The 17,981-nt window shown below is 38.8% G+C and overlaps 1 protein-coding gene and 1 long non-coding RNA gene across 4 annotated transcripts in view; one reads left to right on the forward strand and one right to left on the reverse strand.

Moving 5' to 3' along the window:
* Window positions 1–10,631, forward strand: part of LOC102077264 (arrestin domain-containing protein 3) — a 62,551-nt gene extending 51,920 nt beyond the window's left edge. The window contains exons 1-6 of one of the 2 annotated variants that reach the window (XM_005473206.4): window positions 7,562–7,844; window positions 8,329–8,386; window positions 8,486–8,633; window positions 8,943–9,039; window positions 9,125–9,381; window positions 9,529–10,631. In XM_005473206.4, coding sequence (XP_005473263.1) covers window positions 7,601–7,844; window positions 8,329–8,386; window positions 8,486–8,633; window positions 8,943–9,039; window positions 9,125–9,381; window positions 9,529–9,927 — 1,203 coding nt within the window. In that variant the 5' untranslated portion in view covers window positions 7,562–7,600 and the 3' untranslated portion in view covers window positions 9,928–10,631. Of the gene's footprint in view, window positions 1–7,561; window positions 7,845–8,328; window positions 8,387–8,485; window positions 8,634–8,942; window positions 9,040–9,124; window positions 9,382–9,528 lie in introns of those variants that run through there. The other variant, XM_025911972.1, reaches the window with a different exon arrangement.
* Window positions 1,113–4,532, reverse strand: LOC102080106 (uncharacterized). 2 transcript variants are annotated; one of them, XR_003222401.1, is made up of 9 exons: window positions 4,455–4,525; window positions 3,975–4,115; window positions 3,701–3,839; window positions 3,442–3,583; window positions 3,244–3,337; window positions 2,998–3,121; window positions 2,624–2,880; window positions 2,288–2,532; window positions 1,113–2,199 (listed from the first exon to the last, which is right to left on the reverse strand). It is a non-coding gene; the product is annotated as an uncharacterized LOC102080106 (long non-coding RNA). The 2 variants fall into 2 exon arrangements; XR_003222402.1 differs by having other exon boundaries at window positions 1,114–2,199; window positions 2,998–3,097; window positions 4,455–4,532.
* Window positions 10,632–17,981: the final 7,350 nt, after the last annotated feature.

The raw sequence follows: 17,981 nt of genomic DNA on the forward strand, positions 1-17,981 counted from the left end.
GCCAATGCCTTTTCGAGGGTTTTCTTATTGTTTCCTCTTCCGGACACCTGCTGTTGTTCTCATTTGGACAAAAGCAGGTGAAATGAATTTACAATGTGTTATGCTTCCTAACTGGACAGACTGTGAACCCTGAAGTTGAACTAACTTAATCCTGAACAGTGTAGTATTAGATAACCACAAAAATCTGAAAAAAGGGAGGACTGGTATTGCTTGTGATCTTGGAAAAATGCCAGTGTTTTAATTGAAATATATAATTAAAAGAACAATGGTATTGACAGCATTGCAATGTATACAATACGCTAAACATTTACAACAGGCTGAGTGATTAAAAGTATACCACAGTTAAAAACCACATATCCACACACCATTTTGCGATACAATCTACAGTCTACAAAATTGTTTAAAGTGCTGGCTCCTGTTCACACCCACCACGCTGCATGCGGAACTGCTGTGGAAACCACAACTGCTTTCTGTTTCCACGGCTTAAAAACATAAAGAAGAGCTCCCCATGCTGCAAAATGAACAGTTAGTTCGTGTTTATCATGTCCAAATCCTCATATAAATCAATTGATTGATTTATATGAGGCTTTGGTGGCAGTGCAGTTTATTTTTCCAAATAATAATAATAATAATGAAAAAGAATAAAAAAACAAACAAAAACACTTTATTTATCCCAAAGGGGCAATTAAGGTAGATGATACCTTGCCGACCATATATGCAATACACAAACATAACATTGGGGAGACTGGTCAGGCTATAAATTAACTCTATTTGAGTAAAATCCCACTGATTTCTAACACTGAGTTACTTGAAATTAACACTGGGGGTTCAAAGAACTCTGATGGGAGTTGATGTTACTCTATACTGTGTTATTCATACACTAATCTATAGTGAAAAATTAGCTCTCATAGTGTAAAATTTGTAATTAATTTTACACCAAGTAGTGTTACTAAAACTCTTCCTGTAGTGTTACCTTTACACTCAATTCACTGTTTTGCAGCATGAAAACCTGGGTTTTAATAATGCTTTTACATATAAAACAAGTAAGCAAAAACCACAACTAGATATTACATTTAACAGCTTTATTTTTTGATGTCAGGCTCAAAATATAAAAAAAATCTCATGTAGTGTATAAAACACTTTAAAACAATGAATTTAGTTCGGCATAAAACGGCAATATGGAACGACATACAGGGAGGAATCTGAAATGCCATACTTCATTTGAAGAAGCAACACAGCTGATTTATGTTCAACACCTTCAGCACCATATTGGGATATACTCTGACCCTAAATGCATGATAATGGTCATCAAAACACAGGGTTTCCATCAGTTTTCCGCAGAGCAATACAATGTCATCTTTCACAACAATACTTTTGATCTTACAAAAAAACGGAATCTCAGACACTACAGATGATAAAGTCAAGGCGGTACTCTGTACCATGATGTTTTATCCACTTAGCTGAAAACAAACTGGTAGACAATACAGCTCGAAGCAATTTCTGGACCTTCTTCCAGCTCTCCAAGTGTCACCATCTTTCCTGGTCCTAAAGCTAATCTTTCCAGGCTAAAGGACTCCCAATGCTTTATTTTATTACTATTATATTTATTTTTACTTGTGGTGTACTGTGAAGGTACAATCTGTAAGGCTGCATCTTTAGCCTGAGTATGAATCTCAAAAAACACACACACATTGAGGAGACAAAACTATTCACAGTAGATTGGCTTAATCCAGCTGCCCTGAGCTGTGCAACAGCAGAGGCACACATATCCAAAGTGCTCTTATTTGACCTTTTCAACTTTTCACATGTTGTGGGTGTTTCTTCTACATTAGTTAACATCACCTCCCCTGTAGTGCTAACTTCTTTAACTGCCACATCAGGCTGTAGATTAACATCAGTGTCAGCCTGTTGGTCAAAATAGTTAAGGTGTTTGGTATTTAAATGTTTTCTAAAACCTGTGGTTGGGATGAACGTGTGCATGTTGTGAAGCATAGTGTTGTAAGATGTGCCAAACACAAAATGTGCTTTAAACAGTTCATCAAAAGCACCAAGTGAAGAGGTAGACTTGCATGGTATGGCATTCTTGTCAAGAATAATGAAGAACCGGTGGATGTCATTCTTTTTCACCCCAACAGCCAGGAGGTAGGGTTGAGTGCTGGTAGTGATGGCATCAAGGTGCTCTTGGATATTTGTTTCAGTCTGAAAAGACAAATACAGACAGGCAATAAGAATCAAGTGTTTCTTAAATTGGTAATTCATAACATAAAAATAGAAAAGAATCACAAACCTTCTTGAAGACCACAAGACGCCTTTCTGCTTGAGAAGTTGATACCTTTCCTGGTCACCAATGTCAGCATTAACTTCAGTGGCATCCTCAGGTGAGTCAGCTGCCAGCAAGAGTTCTTTCAGGTCACTGGTAGAAGGAAGCTTTCTGCCTTGTTGGATAATCTTTCTTTTGAATGTTGTTGGCCACCTCTCCAGCAACCTGCCTGATACATCCTCACCAAACATCAGTACAAAATCCTGTTCAATCTGTAACAGAGATAGAGAATAGAGACTTATATCTGCCATCTACAAAATATTAAAGTGTGTTTACATTGTCAAAGTAATGACAAATATTCACCAAGCCTTTGATATCTTTGAAACGTGGAAAAACAGACAGTACGTTGCTTGACAGCAGGGGGTCAAGGACCATGTTATGTCGATAAACAAATGTCAACATCTTCTTCTTGACTGTGTCTTCATCAGCTGAATTGTTCATCAGAGAGATTGCTTCCCTGCACTCATCCTCACTCAGTAACTTCTCTGTAACAAACTGCAACTCTCGTCTGACAGTTGGTCCACCACACTGGTCTTCACCCGATGATCCATCTCCTGGTGCTAGACAATATGAAACACAGCTTTATCAAAACTAATAACAACATTTGATAACCATTATTAATACAGAACCAAAATTTGGAACTGTATTATGTATTTCCACTGAATTATAAATGTTACCTCCAGATGATAATGGCCTCCCTTTAGCAGTGCATCTCTGTATGGCTTTAATCCTCCAGGCCAAGTACCCAGTGCCACTCTCACCATCATGATAATGTTCCTTGGAGAGTGACATGTACAGACATTTTGTTTATTCATCAGTAAGTTATGTAACAATGAACAGTTGATAAGGACATACATTTTAGCAGGATTTAAAATGTTTAAACGTGATTTTGGTTGTATCAGTTATTACTATGAGCTACTTACATAGCCATTTTTGGAGTACGGGCCACTGAGGTAAGGGAAAAAGGTTACAATTCCTCTGGCATACATTTCTTTTACCTGTCGTGGTGGTGATGTACTGGAAGATCAAAAGGACAAGAACTACTCAGCTTCCCTGGAATTCATAGAGATTTAAAATAATTTGAAAATTATAGTAAAATCACAGGGCCAGAAATAAATTACCCATTTTTTTCTGTCAAGTCAGCTACCAGTATGTTGACCAGTATGTTTTTCTTCTGGTTTCATCCACCAGGGACTTGGTCCGATTGTATTCATTTATTATATATTCTCCACCAGGTTTGCTGGTGAGAATCGATTCCACCAACTGGAAAACACAATAAAAAACATTCTACATGTTGATATAACCACCGCAGTTCAGAGCACTTAAACTACAAACAAAAATGACACTGTTAGAAGAATGTGGAAATCTGCTAACTCTTACTTGCTTATCTTCTACATCCAGCTTCTGACGTTTCCTAAAGGGCTGTCTGAAAGGATGACCGTATCCTGTGAATCTGATGAATGTGGCAATGATAACTGGGACTGCTCAGGAGACACTTCTGCAGCAGCTGTTTCCAGACCTCAAAAACAGGAGCAAAACAAATGGGTTTACATGGTCCCTCCATAGACACATTTTATAAACTCTTTTTAATAAACAATGTAATAATGATACTAAAAAAATGACATCCAGTGAAACACATATCACTCAAACAAACCTTTTTCATATTTGATGGTTAGTACCCCAGTTGAGGGATCTGTTACTATATCCTCAAATACATCATCATCCAACTCAGTCCCTGAACTATCAAAAACTTTCACTCCTTTTGTTACAGCTGGCACACCAAACTTTGCAAATGCTGGAAACAAGCACACAAGTTTGAGTAAACAAAAAGATTACATGACATCTAATGTTTTGTAGCCTAAAATGAAGATCATTTCAAGATACTTTTTCAAAAGTGACTCAGATAAATAAAAACTAAATTATTAAGCGCCAGTAACATGCTTGATAAGTGGTAGATTAAAAGGAGTGACACTCACATTATACAGTTTTTCCACTAAATATACATTCATAGCTAAGATGATTCCAAAACGTAGATCATTTTCAATTAATTATAAAATGCAGTTTGAAGAGCCTAAATAACAAAAAGAACTTAAAGCACCTTGAACACCTTTTTTATACAATGTTGGTTTCTTACCGGCAATCAAAATTCCTCAAGGCTTGGCTCAGATACTCTAGCAAATTTCTGCACACCTCCCAGTTTTGCTTTAAGCAGCATGCTTCCTGTAGACAGTAATTTCTTATAGTCAGTGCTCTTCATTGAACTACTGTAAACAGAAAATGTGAATAGTAAAACAGTCCCATAAATACCAGTAAAACAGCCTTGCAGTGTTATTTCTTACACTGCATGTTACTTTTTTCAGTGTAACAAGGTGTTTTCAGCCCTTTGGCTGTAGTTTTTAAGCCCTGTACTAAATGAGTATTTCACCTACATGAAATATATTCCTCAATACAAAACTAAAATAATTACTGGTACTTTTACCGTTTGTCTGATCTAACTTAGCACTAGGGAGTCAGTATTTTGTTCATCTTAAGTTTAACATACTGAACAGTCTGCTAACCAAAATGGAAAAAGGTAACTTGTGTCAATACCATCATTAGTTAAGATCATCTTAACTCACTACAAATACAAACACTGTCATCTTAAGTTCAAACTACTAAAAGAAAACATTACAAACTGAATCCTGGATATTTTGGATACTTTATCAAGCTTATACTGCCTGCTGGATGTAATCACTGTAACTGTAAAATCGATGAAGACAAAAATTGAAATAAGACAATAACCTTACTGAAAACGACCTCTATATCTAGGTATCCAAAAAGAAGTGAAAGATGTAACATTAGTAAAACTTTAATTAGTTAATGATTGCCTTACATAATTTAAAATCTAACAATAACAAGCTAATTGCCCGCGCACCAAGGTTAGCCAAAATGCTAGTTAGCTAGCTAATGTTAATATGTAGCTCCCAACACATGGGGGGTTTAATTTAATGGAATTTCAAAAATGCTAGAACACAACACAATCACCACTACACACTGAAATAAATTAACAAGCCTTACAGTCTTAGCCAACACTAATTAACAACCTTAAGTTAGCATACAGACAGTGTCACATTTGCTTCAGGTACAAAATGAAATATATAATAAACATGGACAAAATGAATGTAACCTTATTTTAGCATGCTACTTGTGTTTAAAATGTCAAATTGTTGGTTTAATAAGTGAATATGAAAAACTTACCGTGTAACGTATGGAACACCAGGACTGCCATAATGAATTAATTAAATACACCATTAAATAATTTATGAAATGTGTCAATAATTAATTAAAATGTGAAATACATAAATAATTATTTAAATGTTTCAATAATTGATTAATAAAATGTGTCAATAATTAATTAAAATGTGAAATACATAAATAATTAATTAAATATATCATTAAATAATTAATTAAATGTGTCAATAATTAATTAAAATGTGAAATACATAAATAATTAATTAAATGTGTCAATAATTAATTAATTACATGTGTCATAACTATTTATTTAATTAATTAATTCCAATTTTAATTAATCATTGCCACATTTAATTAATTATTTAATGGTGTATTTAATTAATTCATTATGGCAGTCCTGGGGTTCCATAGACACTAACTTGAAGAAAATGGCGTGGTGAAAAATCCTCTCTGTTTGAAAAGGAGTCTGTGGTGGGAGGAGCTTTCTAGAGTATTGACACTGCCTCTTTTAACTCCGGGAATTATCACCAACACTGGGAGGCGTTTTGCTCCAGCTGTCGTTATAATGACTCTATTAGAGTAAATACACTTTAACACTGCTGATTTAACACTGGGAAATTTACTGTGTAGGTAGCACTGGCCGGTCGACCACACAACCATAAAAAATGCACAACATGAGGAAAGACGAGGAATTCCCCCAAGACTGAGCTCCAACAGGGAGATCAGTTTGAGAACAGAAACAAAAACTCAGCACATAGCACATGAATCATCACATCTCACAACATAGAAGACATAAGCCTCGAAGGCGTTTGGAGGTGGGGGGGGGTAGGAATGTGTCAGTGTACATGCGTATGTGTACGCGCGCGCGCGTGTGTGTGTGTGTTCCGTGTTCAGTCGAGAGAAAGTGTGCCTTCACTCGGTTAGGCAAAAGTCAACAATCTTCGGTCGACGCGGGTGGCCTTAAATGAGGGGAAAGAGAGTCATAACAAACAGTCTTGTTATCTAAGGGGGAACTGTTATTCCCGTCAGCTTTTGCATCCAGCTGGCGCCAGGGGGCCCGCATGAAATGAAGATGGTAGTTGTTTTGGTTAGTGCGAACAAACTGCTTCCAGTTTTACAGTAGGTCTAACAAACATTTTTACTTCAACTTAAGAGAAGTGTATCGAAAGGAGATCACTGAGTTGTGCACAGGTTTTGGTGGTGCTACACTTCATAAAAGCCTGTTCAGCCACTTGAAAAAAAGGGTTAAAAAAAACTAACACGGGAAACGAAACAAGAACAGTTTCTAAAATCTCATGGCATGAGCAGCCTACATCCTCAAAGTTTCCCACCACAAAGTTTCTTACCGTGGTCAGAGGTACAAGAAGGAGTATGACTTCAGAGCAACAACCAACCCACACACAGGCATACATCATCCTATGATTGTAAAAAGTAAAAACCAGAAGAAGAAAGGAAATAGATAAATAAATGAAACCACACACAGATATATAACCTGCTGATTTTATGGGTGTAACAAACGTGTTTCCCCTCATTTGCAAATGTGGCTTGCTTGACATTTGCAAATGAGGGGTTTGCTTGACTTGCTTGACTTGCAAGCCACAGAGTCTGCTGTAAACTTTTGTCAGTTATAACCTTCTTCTCCACTTTTGTGGAATAAGTAGCCAAACAACAGAACAACAGAAACAACCGGAAGAGATGCAATTTGGCTACAATTTAATGGAAGGATGACAAAATTAGAAAGTTTTACTCACTACTCTTTAACTGTTTCCCCCCCCAAAAAATTAAATGAGAATTATATGGATTACAGGAATGTGAGTGAACCGAGTTAGTATTCATCAGCATTCATTCACCGTAACTGCTTAAATCATGATAACTTCATCAAGTTATTCATTATGCCGATTATCATATATGAATGTAATAAATATCCCAAACCCTTTGGTGTCGGCTAGAGTCCGAATTCACGGTCGCTCACAGGGAGGAGCTTCCTGCACACCACTCAGATCCCTTTATTAGTGACGGGAAACGCATCGCATTTCACTCAGATCTAAAATGTCTCCGATAAAGGACTTGAATGTGATTTACATAGCGACCAACGAAGATAATACTTTCTCTCCGGGAGATATTATTGTAGGCGCAGTGATTTTCAGACTGACAAAAGACGTCAAAGTCAAGAGCGTTTCTCTGAAAGCCAAAGGAGACGCTGTGGCACAGTGGTCAGAGGGCAACACAAAATACATTTCACGATGGAGATATTTCAAAGTGAAGAGCTATATAGTTGAAAAAAATCCTCAAGGTAGGAAGTTTTACTCATTTTAAACTCGGACAGAGTTGTTTTGAAATTAAATGTGTGGGATGGGAATTTTGAAGCTTTAGAGTGAAGCAGGGGACAATGTGTAAAGTTAACAATGGTAAAAACAATGTGGAAATAATACGATTTTTAAAGAAATCTTAAATTTAATAAGAGTTGTTTATGATAGTTTTTAAAAGGTGTGCATAAAATGTTTTTCATTTAAGTTAATTGTGTTTTGTAGTTGTTGGCAGATAGTTAAGAAGTATCAAATCTATATCTATTAAAGGAGTGAAATGGGTCATACAAAAGTGCTGGACAATAGGAAGAATTAAGCAATTAATCAGTGTACCAGACATAAAGTAAACTACATTTTGACGATGTGAAATAAATGATAAGCAGTAAATTGTAAATATATCACTCTTGCTCTTTGACGGGGCTGAAATCTTAAAGGTCTTTTTAGGAAGAGTTAATCAAACTTGTCTTGCAGGCACTGTACTTCCCCAAGGGGTCAACAGTTTATTCTTCGCATTTAAACTTCCAGACTGGTAAGTGGAGAAGTCTTCAGTTTCCTTTTACACAGTTATGACGTTATTTTAATACAATCCCCGCCTTTTTTTTTCTTTTTTTCTTTTTTTTTGCTACAGTGACATGCCTTCATCCTTCCAGAGTAAAAATGGAAGCATTTCCTACATGTTGGAAGCAAAGATATCTAGGAGCTGGCATTGGTCCTCTGATGCACAAAAAGAGATCAAGTTTATGTCCAAGTCTATTCCATACACTGCCCAAATGATGGTAAACACCGCCTTGATATATGTTATAAATATTTAGAGCGTGTGTTGTAAATGCTAAATGAAAAATATTTAAGACACAATCTTATATGATTTAAAAACATGAATTTTCTCTTACGGTTTAATATGCGTCAGCAACAGTCACCAGTTGTAACACAGGGAGTTCTGTGTTTATGATGTTTTACCTGGATCTGGTCTAAAGCTTACAAAAAAGGAAGCAGTTTCTTCTGCATTTCGGTCATATGAGGAATTAAGTTGAAAATTAAGTTGAAAAATTAAGCTGAAAAATGTTTATCTGTATGTTCTATTGTAGTGTCCGCAATCTGGTTCTGTGAGTAAAAACATGGGTGGTCTCTCCAAGGGACAGGTCCAAATGTCTGCTACTATTAACAGAGGGGTTTGTTCTCCAGGTAAAATATCTGCAACATGAAAAAACAAATGTTGATAGATTTAAAAAAAAAAAAAAAGTTTATTGCTATGATTTGTTTTTGACAGGAGAAACTTTATCTCTTGTTGCCAAAATACGCAACTCATCTTCCAAGGAAATGAGGCCCAAATTCAAACTTCAACAGAAAATAGTGTACAGCTGCAAGGAACATACTAATCCTACCTTCAAGACTCTCTGCAAAATGGTCGGGGACATCATCAGTCCAAACTCAGAGCAAACTGTGTCCTGCAAAATGAAGATTCCTGGTGATGTTGCCCCCACGCTCCAGAACTGTGATGTTATCTCAGTTGAATATTATGTCACGGTATGAAACAATTTCATAGTGATGTCAATAATGAAACTGCTTATTTGTAAATTATCCTGGGTAAATAAGCAACAGGAAATATGTGTCTTAACTCAGTATCTTTACAACTTTATAATGGATAATAATCTTTACTTAAATGTTTCCCAGGTGTATCTGGACATTAGTTTTGCCTTTGACCCAGAAGTGACATTTCCACTGGTCATCCTTCCCTCCAGACTTGCTCCCATTTGGCCTGATGAGGCTGTAGGACAATCTGTGGGGGAGGCTGGGGCAGCCAAAGCCACAAGTTATAACAACTCGTCTTCTCCTGCTTTGCCCATTGGATTTGATCCTGTACCTACAGGGTCAGGCGCTTGTCAATCCCCCACCCCCAATCCCCCTCAGGATCATGACATAAAAAGTGGCAATTATAACCAGTTGCCTCAAGGTGCCACTTCACTGGGAATCCCAGCTTCAGCTTCCACAGTGAATTCAGTGCAGCAACCAGGTATTCTGCAAGGAGAACCATCTCCATTATTTACTTCCATTTACCAGCATCAGAATTAGTGACTGTGGAAGCCAAACTGGATTAAGTGAATAAGCTAAAAATTAACAATGAGTGCCACGTACATGTTAAACAGGGTAGTGAAAGTTCTGAAAATCAGAAGTGAGACACAAAAGTTTGTTACCGCCTGTGTGTGGCTTTGCTGGGTGCTGAAACTAGAGCACAAAGCAATTCAAATTCATGTGCAAAAGTGATGTTTTTTCCTGTGGAATGTTTTGTCAGACAGATCCCTGCAAAAGTGATCAGTAGGTATGAGTGCTCTTGTTTATAGCTAAGCTGCAGTGGTCAATCACCTCTGATAAAGCATATGTATGTATATGTATTTTTATTTCATTCATTTATTATATTTTTTTTTCTTCTGTTACAAATGTATCCCAAAGGTTTTATACTTTTTTTTAAAAGAAAAAAGCTTTTATAATCATCATTGTAAACTTTGCTTCTTTTTTAATCATGTTGTTTATCTATTTTTTTATTTTAAAACTTGATTTTTGGAAACCTGGAATGTAAATATATTTGTCTGGAAAGTGCTTTTGGTTGACTCCTGTTGTAAATGACCTAAATACATAAAATTGACTTTCTGTATACTTCTTGTGTCTCACCAATAATTCACTGTATGTATTATTGTAGGGTCCGACTTACTCTTGTGCTATGTTACCCACTAATTATCTTGTAGAATTATATATTATAAATTTGTAACCACCTGTCACATGAGAATTTTGGGTTTTTAGTAACTAAAAATGTCTTGTTATTCCTGAAATGTTCCTATAGTTAAATGCTAGAGCACTTTTAATTTATCTAAAAAATGTTCAATTGTATACAGAGTGAAGTGAAGTAGTATAAGTACAGCGGGAGGTAATTATACATTTTGAAAGACTAATTAATTATTAAAATGTCACTGTTTGATTATTACACAGAAAGAAGGAGAAAGGGCCAGTTATCTTATGGAGCAGTAGAGATCAGCGACTACAAGAGGGATACAGTGTTGCTAAACTTGAGTTTGGGCTACTCCTTTTATTTGTACTCATTAACATGTAAACCAGCAGCTGCATGGAACTTCACACCATAGTTCACATGAATCAATTAATTTTTTTACTTTATTATGCTGGGTTAAATTAAGATACAATTGCAAAAATAAATAAATAAAATAAAATAAAATAAAATAAAATAAAATAAAATAAAATAAAATAAAATAGATAAAATAACGTTTTGCTGGTGATAAAATAGTGAAGCATTAATTTATATGTACAAAATAACTGAAAAAGCTATTCTTGAGCAATATGTGAAGTATGGTATTCATACAGAATAAGGTTGCTTTATTAAAAAGTGGTTTTCTGTACTAAGCTGAGATCTGTGTGTGACATTTAGATTTCTGCACAGCTGGGTATAGAAAAAAACAAAACAAAAAACATAAACACCAAATGCTTACGTCCAGTCATGTTTTCTTCATACCCATATTGATAAGCCCCTTCCCGGTTCCATATATGCCATTACTTGGCATATATGGAACCCATCAGCTCATCGTAAATTGCCTTGTATCAGGATTTTCTACGTTTACTTAATTTATTTTCAGTTTATTTAGTGCCAGAAATACATAGATGTAAAAAAAAAAAAAGAAGGCTTGGACTTGTGTGGAAAATTATGGGCACTAGAATATTGGCTGGCACTAAACTTACGGTAAGTGGCCATTTCCTATCTATGGCATCTTTTTTGACAAGGCTATCTTTTTAATGTAACCGTAAAGCTGTTTTGAGAGCTGATTTCTGTCGCTGAATCACAAATATCGTGTCTCAAGAGTTGGGAGTTCGCCTTGTAATCGGAAGGTTACCGGTTCAAGCCCTGGCTCGGACAGTCTCGGTCGTTGTGTCCTTGGGCAAGACACTGTTGCCTACTGGTGGTGGTCAGAGGGCCCGGTGGCGCCAGTGTCCGGCAGCCTCGCCTCTGTCAGTGCGCCCCAGGGTGGCTGTGGCTACAACGTAGCTTGCCATCACCAGTGTGTGAATGTGTGTGAATGGGTGAATGACTGGATATGTAAAGCGCTTTGGGGTCCTTAGGGACCAGAAAAGCGCTATATAAATACAGGCCATTTACCATTTTACCAAATAAACCCGGAATAGGGTTACTGCTGCCCTGGAGCCAGACATGGGCAGGGTGCCCAGCCAGGCACAGCCTGAAAAAGGGACATGGGCCCACCATCTTGTAGGGCCACTACACGCAGGAGGTGCTGTAGGGTTGGATGCATTGTGTGTGTTGGGTGGATAACAGTGGAGACCCTTGTGGACCAATCCCTGGCTTTGAAGACTAGCAATTGGGAGATGGAATGTCACCTCTCTGGTGGGGAAGGAGCCTGAGCTAGTGCATGAGGTTGCGAAGTACCGACTAGATATAATCATGCTCACCTCAAAGCACGGCTTGGGCTCCAAAACCTCGGGTGAAGGAAGGTGCTGAGTTGTCAACTGATCATCACCTGGTGGTGAATAGGATCAGGTGGCAAGGGAAGATGCTGGACAGACCTGGGTGCCTAAATGTATAGTGAGGGTGCTCTGGGAATGCTAAGTAGAGGCCCCTATCTGCAAGACCTTCAACTCCCACATCAAATACAGCTTTGATAGCATTCTGAGGGAGACTTGGGACATTAAGTCCAAATGGACCACGTTCAGCACCTTTGTTGCTAAAGAGGCTGCACTGAGTTGCAGCTGCTAGTTCGTTGGTGCCTTCTGTGGTGGTGGTTGATAGGTACTGACAAACCAAGTAGAACATGGCTTGGGCAGTGGCTGAAGCAAAAACTTGGGTGTGGGAGAAGTTCAGAGAGGAGAGAAGATATTCTGGTGACTCAGGAGGGGAATGTTGTGTTCTACCTGCACTGTGTATGGTGCGGGTGGAACGCTGCTGACTTTGACTGAGAATATTGTGGGGCGGTGAAAGGAATATTTTAAGGACTTCCTTAATCCCACTGAGACGTCTTGCGTAGAGGAAGCAGAGTCTGGGGACAGGGGGATGACTTCTCCATCACCGGGGTGAGGTCACTGAGGCAATTAAACAACTCCTTGGTGGCAGGGCCGCTAGGATGGGTGAAGTTCGCCCTGAGTTTCTGAAGGCTCTGGATGTCATAGGGCTGTCTTCGTTGACACACCTCTACAATATTGTGTGGAGATCAAGGGCAGTACCTCTGCATCGGCAGACCGGGATGGTGGTTCCCATCTTCAAGGAGGGGGACTGGAGAGTGTGCTCAAACTATAGGGAGATCACACTCCTAAGCCTCCCCGGGAAAGTCTATGCCAGGGTGCTGGAAAAGAGAGTCCATCCGTCAGTCAGACCTCGGATTCAGGAGGAACAAAGGAGTTTTCGTTCAGGTCACAGAACACTGGACCAAGTCTAGACCAGAATCTGGCCTGTTGCTATGGGCCATACGATCCTCATGCAACATTTGCAAAAGTTTGGTCTGAATAGCCAACAATAAGTTGTACTTGTTGCCAGTGTCACTGGACTCCGCCAGGGCTGCTCTTTGGCACTGATTCTGTTCATAATTTTTATGGACAGAATTTCTAGCCATAGACAAATGGTGGAAGGCATTCCAGAATCTCGCAGTCTCGGAATCTTGTCTCGGTTTTTCATTGATGAGGTGGCTCTGTTTATCAGGTGGTGGCCTCCAGCTCGGACTGGAGTGGTTTGCAGCCAAGTATGAAGCGGCAGGAATAAGGATCAGCACTTCCAAGTCTGAAGTCATGGTCCTCAGCCAAAGAAGGGTGGAGTGCCCACAGGGACGAGTTACTGCCCCAAGTGGAGGAGTTTAAGTATCTCAGGTTCTTGTTCAAGAATGAGGAGAGAGGCGAGCAGAGATCAAAGAGAAGAGAGAGCTGAGTGTAAAAGAAAGGCTCCGGATATACCGGTTGATTTATGTCTCCATTCTCACCTGTGGTCACAAGCTTTATGTTTCTTAGGCCGGTCAGACATACAAACACATGGTGGTATGATTTCAGAACCAGCCAAATCACACATATACCTATACCATCTGTTATTTAGAAAATAAATACATGAATTAAAGTTCAACCACACCACCTGGTGCAGCTGTTTTTGTGGAGATGTGTTGCTCTCTCTTTATCTTGGTTAGGACGTTTATATGAGGTCAGACCATTACTGACATATTTTGGGCAGTGAAAGCATATTCTGTACTAGGCCCAAAGAGACAGCCTGAATTTTTAAACAAACAAAAAACAAAAATAATGCTCAATCCATCAGAATCTTGAAAATGATTATTAAACATTGCCAAAATACTGTTAAATTGTACTCTTTTTCTTAAACGCCAATTGTTGAAGACATAATTGTGTAGTTCCACAGGAGTCTGTGCTCGGACCAATTCTGTTTACATTACACATTCTTCCCTTAGGCAGTATCTTGAAAAGTAGTAATCATGTGAAGAAGAGTGGAGTACATAATAAGTGACACATTATTTTTTTTATCTGCTTGTATAAAGCATGGTACAGTTTAATTAAAATAAAGAAATAATGATTTTTTCACATTTTGTAAATAACAAAGCTTTCATTTAAATTTACAGAAGCATAAAGTATAATTCCCACTGAAATTTACAAGAGCTGAATTAAATTGTGATGAATATAAGACAGCAAGTTACTTTTCACCACTTGTATATACAATACCTGTCAGGGACCTGGATCTGAGCGACCCAGGGTCCCTGAGCAGTTATGGACTTGTATTATATTATGTGTGTTTTTGGTGTTGCTGTCCCTCGTTCTCCCTGCTTGCAGGTATATGTGTGTGTGTGTGTGGATGCAGGTGTATCTGGGAGCACCTGTTTACAGGCACCTTCAGGCCTGGTGGGTGTAGCCCTGCCAGGTGGTTGGCCACACCTGAAGACCATCACACACCTGCAGCTGATCAAGCCTCATCGGAGGAGCTACTTACTTACTTACTTGGTGGAGCTTTCTCCGACGCTGGATCATTGTGTGACTTCACGTTAGTCTCTTGGCCAGTTAGTTAAGGTTAGTCTGCTGGATTGTGGTGTCTCTGATGGCTGCCTCTTTGTTTTTCTCTAAGAGAGTGTGGAGACGAGAGGGCAGCAAGCACGGGGTGCTCAGACACTGAGGAGTGGAGACAAGGAACACTAACACTGGGAAGAGGACATGTCACGGGAGTCGGGAACGCACTGGGGATTTATTGTTATTTTCCATGCACTGTAAATAAACGCACTGTTGCATCAAAGAGTCCAGCATTTGGGTCCTCCTTTCCCCACATCCCCACGGTTGGCCAGCGCTAACCGTGACAATAACTGTCATGGTCGTGGGTCGGTGACCCAGCGTTTTGAGTTTATTGTTATTATTTTCTAGTTTCTTCTGATTTTGTATTAGTTCTTAGGGTCTGGGTCTTGTGTTTTGTGTTTCTGTTATCCCTATCTGTGTCTTCTCCCGGTGTTCTGTTCGTGTCTCTGAGTTTGTGTTTGTAAAACATTCCGTGAATTTCCTGTTTTACTTTGAAGGTCTGTGTCTCTTTATGTCCATTAGTTTTAGCTGTGTCCACCCCTGTGTGTCATTTCCTCATTACCTGGTGTGTATTTATCGTGTGAGTTTGCCTCTGCTCGTCGTCGGTTCGTCTGTGTAATTTGGTATTCCCCACGTCTCTCTGCTCTCTTTTCTCCGTGTCTTCCCTGCGTGTCTCTCCGTGTCCTTATGTTTTCAGGTTTGTCCATTAGTTTTCCCAGTTTAGGCTTTAGTTGCTCCCTGTTCCTTATTTTCTGTTTTTGTACTTTACTTTCATTACAAAAAAACACTCACTCGCACCCCAGACAGTATCTGCATTTTGGATCCTTTTCTCACTACACCACACGACTGCTGCCCCAGCCGTGACAATAACATTTTATGTTTGTCTTACATACTAAATCCAAAAGCGAATCCTCAAATAAAGCACTCAAAAAAGATGCTGTTCTGTACTTTGTTACATACTGTCATCACAAAAAGGCTAAGTTTTTTAACACTAGAGTTACATGAGCTGTTTTCATCCTGAATGCCAGACAACGGTGCAGATATGTGTCACACACAAGTCTTTCTTACATGAAGCACAGTTCACTTAACCATGATGTGATTAAGTGGTTGTGACTTTTGCCTTGTTTTCAGAGAAAATAGGTCTGCAGGTGTCAATAAACCACAAAGCAGCCGCACTTCTTGTATTATGTCAGAACTATGAAAGCTGCATTGGTTAAACAAGGTTGTCAGACTAATATAACAGTAGTAATGACACATGAAAATGTGTCCAGAGGCCTCTGAACACAGATGTCGGTACTAATAGAGTGAAGCATGCCATCATCAGCAGACTATAAATTGGATGAGGATGCATCCTGTGTGGGCTAATGGGCTACTGTACTCAGTGTTAATGAAGAAAAGCAGTAGAATCCATTGTGATTTCTTGCAGGCAATACTGTGAAGCAAAATGGCATGGAAGTAAATGTACGCAAATATTAGGGCAAATAAACTAGTATTTGCTCATGTGTGATGACTCAGTAAGGGGAAGGAGACTGTTATTTAGGTTCTTGAAAGCAACCAAACTTTTCTCCAGAATTGGACTTATTAGGAGAACTGACAGAGTGAAAGGCCGAATGGGAAAGGACATTCCCATTTGGAAAACAGAAGCCAGTTTAAATTTCTTAACAGAGTTAAGTGACAAGAAGGTTGATTGTTTGTGTATGATTTGCTAAGTGCTGAGCCAGTGATGAAGTAGAATCATGAGGTGGTACATCAAGCACTCCTTGCTAGATGTCTACTAGCAGCCTTTCAGCTGTTGTTACACAAAGGAACTCAAAGCTGCATACAGAAATGATGATGTTTTTATATTAAACGTTTTGGTGGTACAATAAGATTAATCTGACCAATCATGGACCAAACGTGTTTAATTCAAAGAAAGTTTTAGTATGGGCCTCATTTCATTTCATAGATGGGTCTGGTCAGAACCCCACACAAAGTGGTCAGAGATTATCACCCAAGTAGTGACTTAAAGTTTCTGGAAGAAACTGAGCTGTGAACTAAATCATGTTACTGAGCGCAGTTTTCACCTCTTGATGTCAGTGGAGTTCCAGCAACACACAAATGGACAGAACAAACAATGAGAGAAATAATGAAAAGATTTTCCTACAGAGATTCTTTTGCAGTGTTTTAGTCCTTTGGTTTAAGCTTCATTCTCTGATCCAGTCTTTATTTCTTTTTTTAAAGTCTTTTGATGATCCAAGCAGTCATTGGCAGTCACCTGGGCTACAGCATGGCTTCATAGATTTGAGATGTATTTTTTTATGAAGTTAGTGTTAATAAGCTGTTATGTAATAAGGAATTTTGTTGGGTCTGTGTTTCCACATGCCCCGCTAGTTTAGAGACTTATTCCTCATGAAGAACCCAAGACATAACAGAACATCTTCAACCGGTCTTTAACACGCTAACAAGGGAGAGGTTTGGTCAGAACCAGGCGGTGGAGCTTAATGCTCATCACCTGTCTCTAGCCCAAATCCTTCAAAGAGTAGCTGTCCTCGTAGCCTTTTTATTGACATGACAGTTACAATACACCTCACAATACAACACAACACAAGCACCTCCCAACGTAAACCCCCCCAATGGTTCTAAGACAAGGCACTGTGTGTGTGTGTGCATGCATGTGAGAATGTGTGTGTGTGTGTGTGTGTGTGTGTGTGTGTGTGTGTGTGTGTGTGTGTGTGTGTGTGTGTGTGTGTGTTGCGTTTGTGTGACCTCCTGCTCACCAAAAGGATCATAAAAGCAGGAAGCTTACAACACAAGAAACAGATCTTTCAGATAGGATGTATCTACAATAAAACCCACGTCAGCCTCCCCCAGCACCAAATTGGCTGGAGAGGTGGTCAGGATCAAAGGAATGGCTTTGATCCTACTGCTTGAACTTAGACTACACAAATTTAAGAAACACAATGACACATTCAACAATTTGACTTAACAACTTTCATTTTATATCTTTCCTCTCTCTGGAGACACTATATTTACATGTAAAGTAGAAGATGGGAAAATTACAAGGTTATTGAGTCATGTTATGTTTA

Source organism: Oreochromis niloticus, linkage group LG12 (assembly GCF_001858045.2).
Source record: "Oreochromis niloticus isolate F11D_XX linkage group LG12, O_niloticus_UMD_NMBU, whole genome shotgun sequence".
NCBI lineage: Eukaryota > Metazoa > Chordata > Actinopteri > Cichliformes > Cichlidae > Oreochromis > Oreochromis niloticus.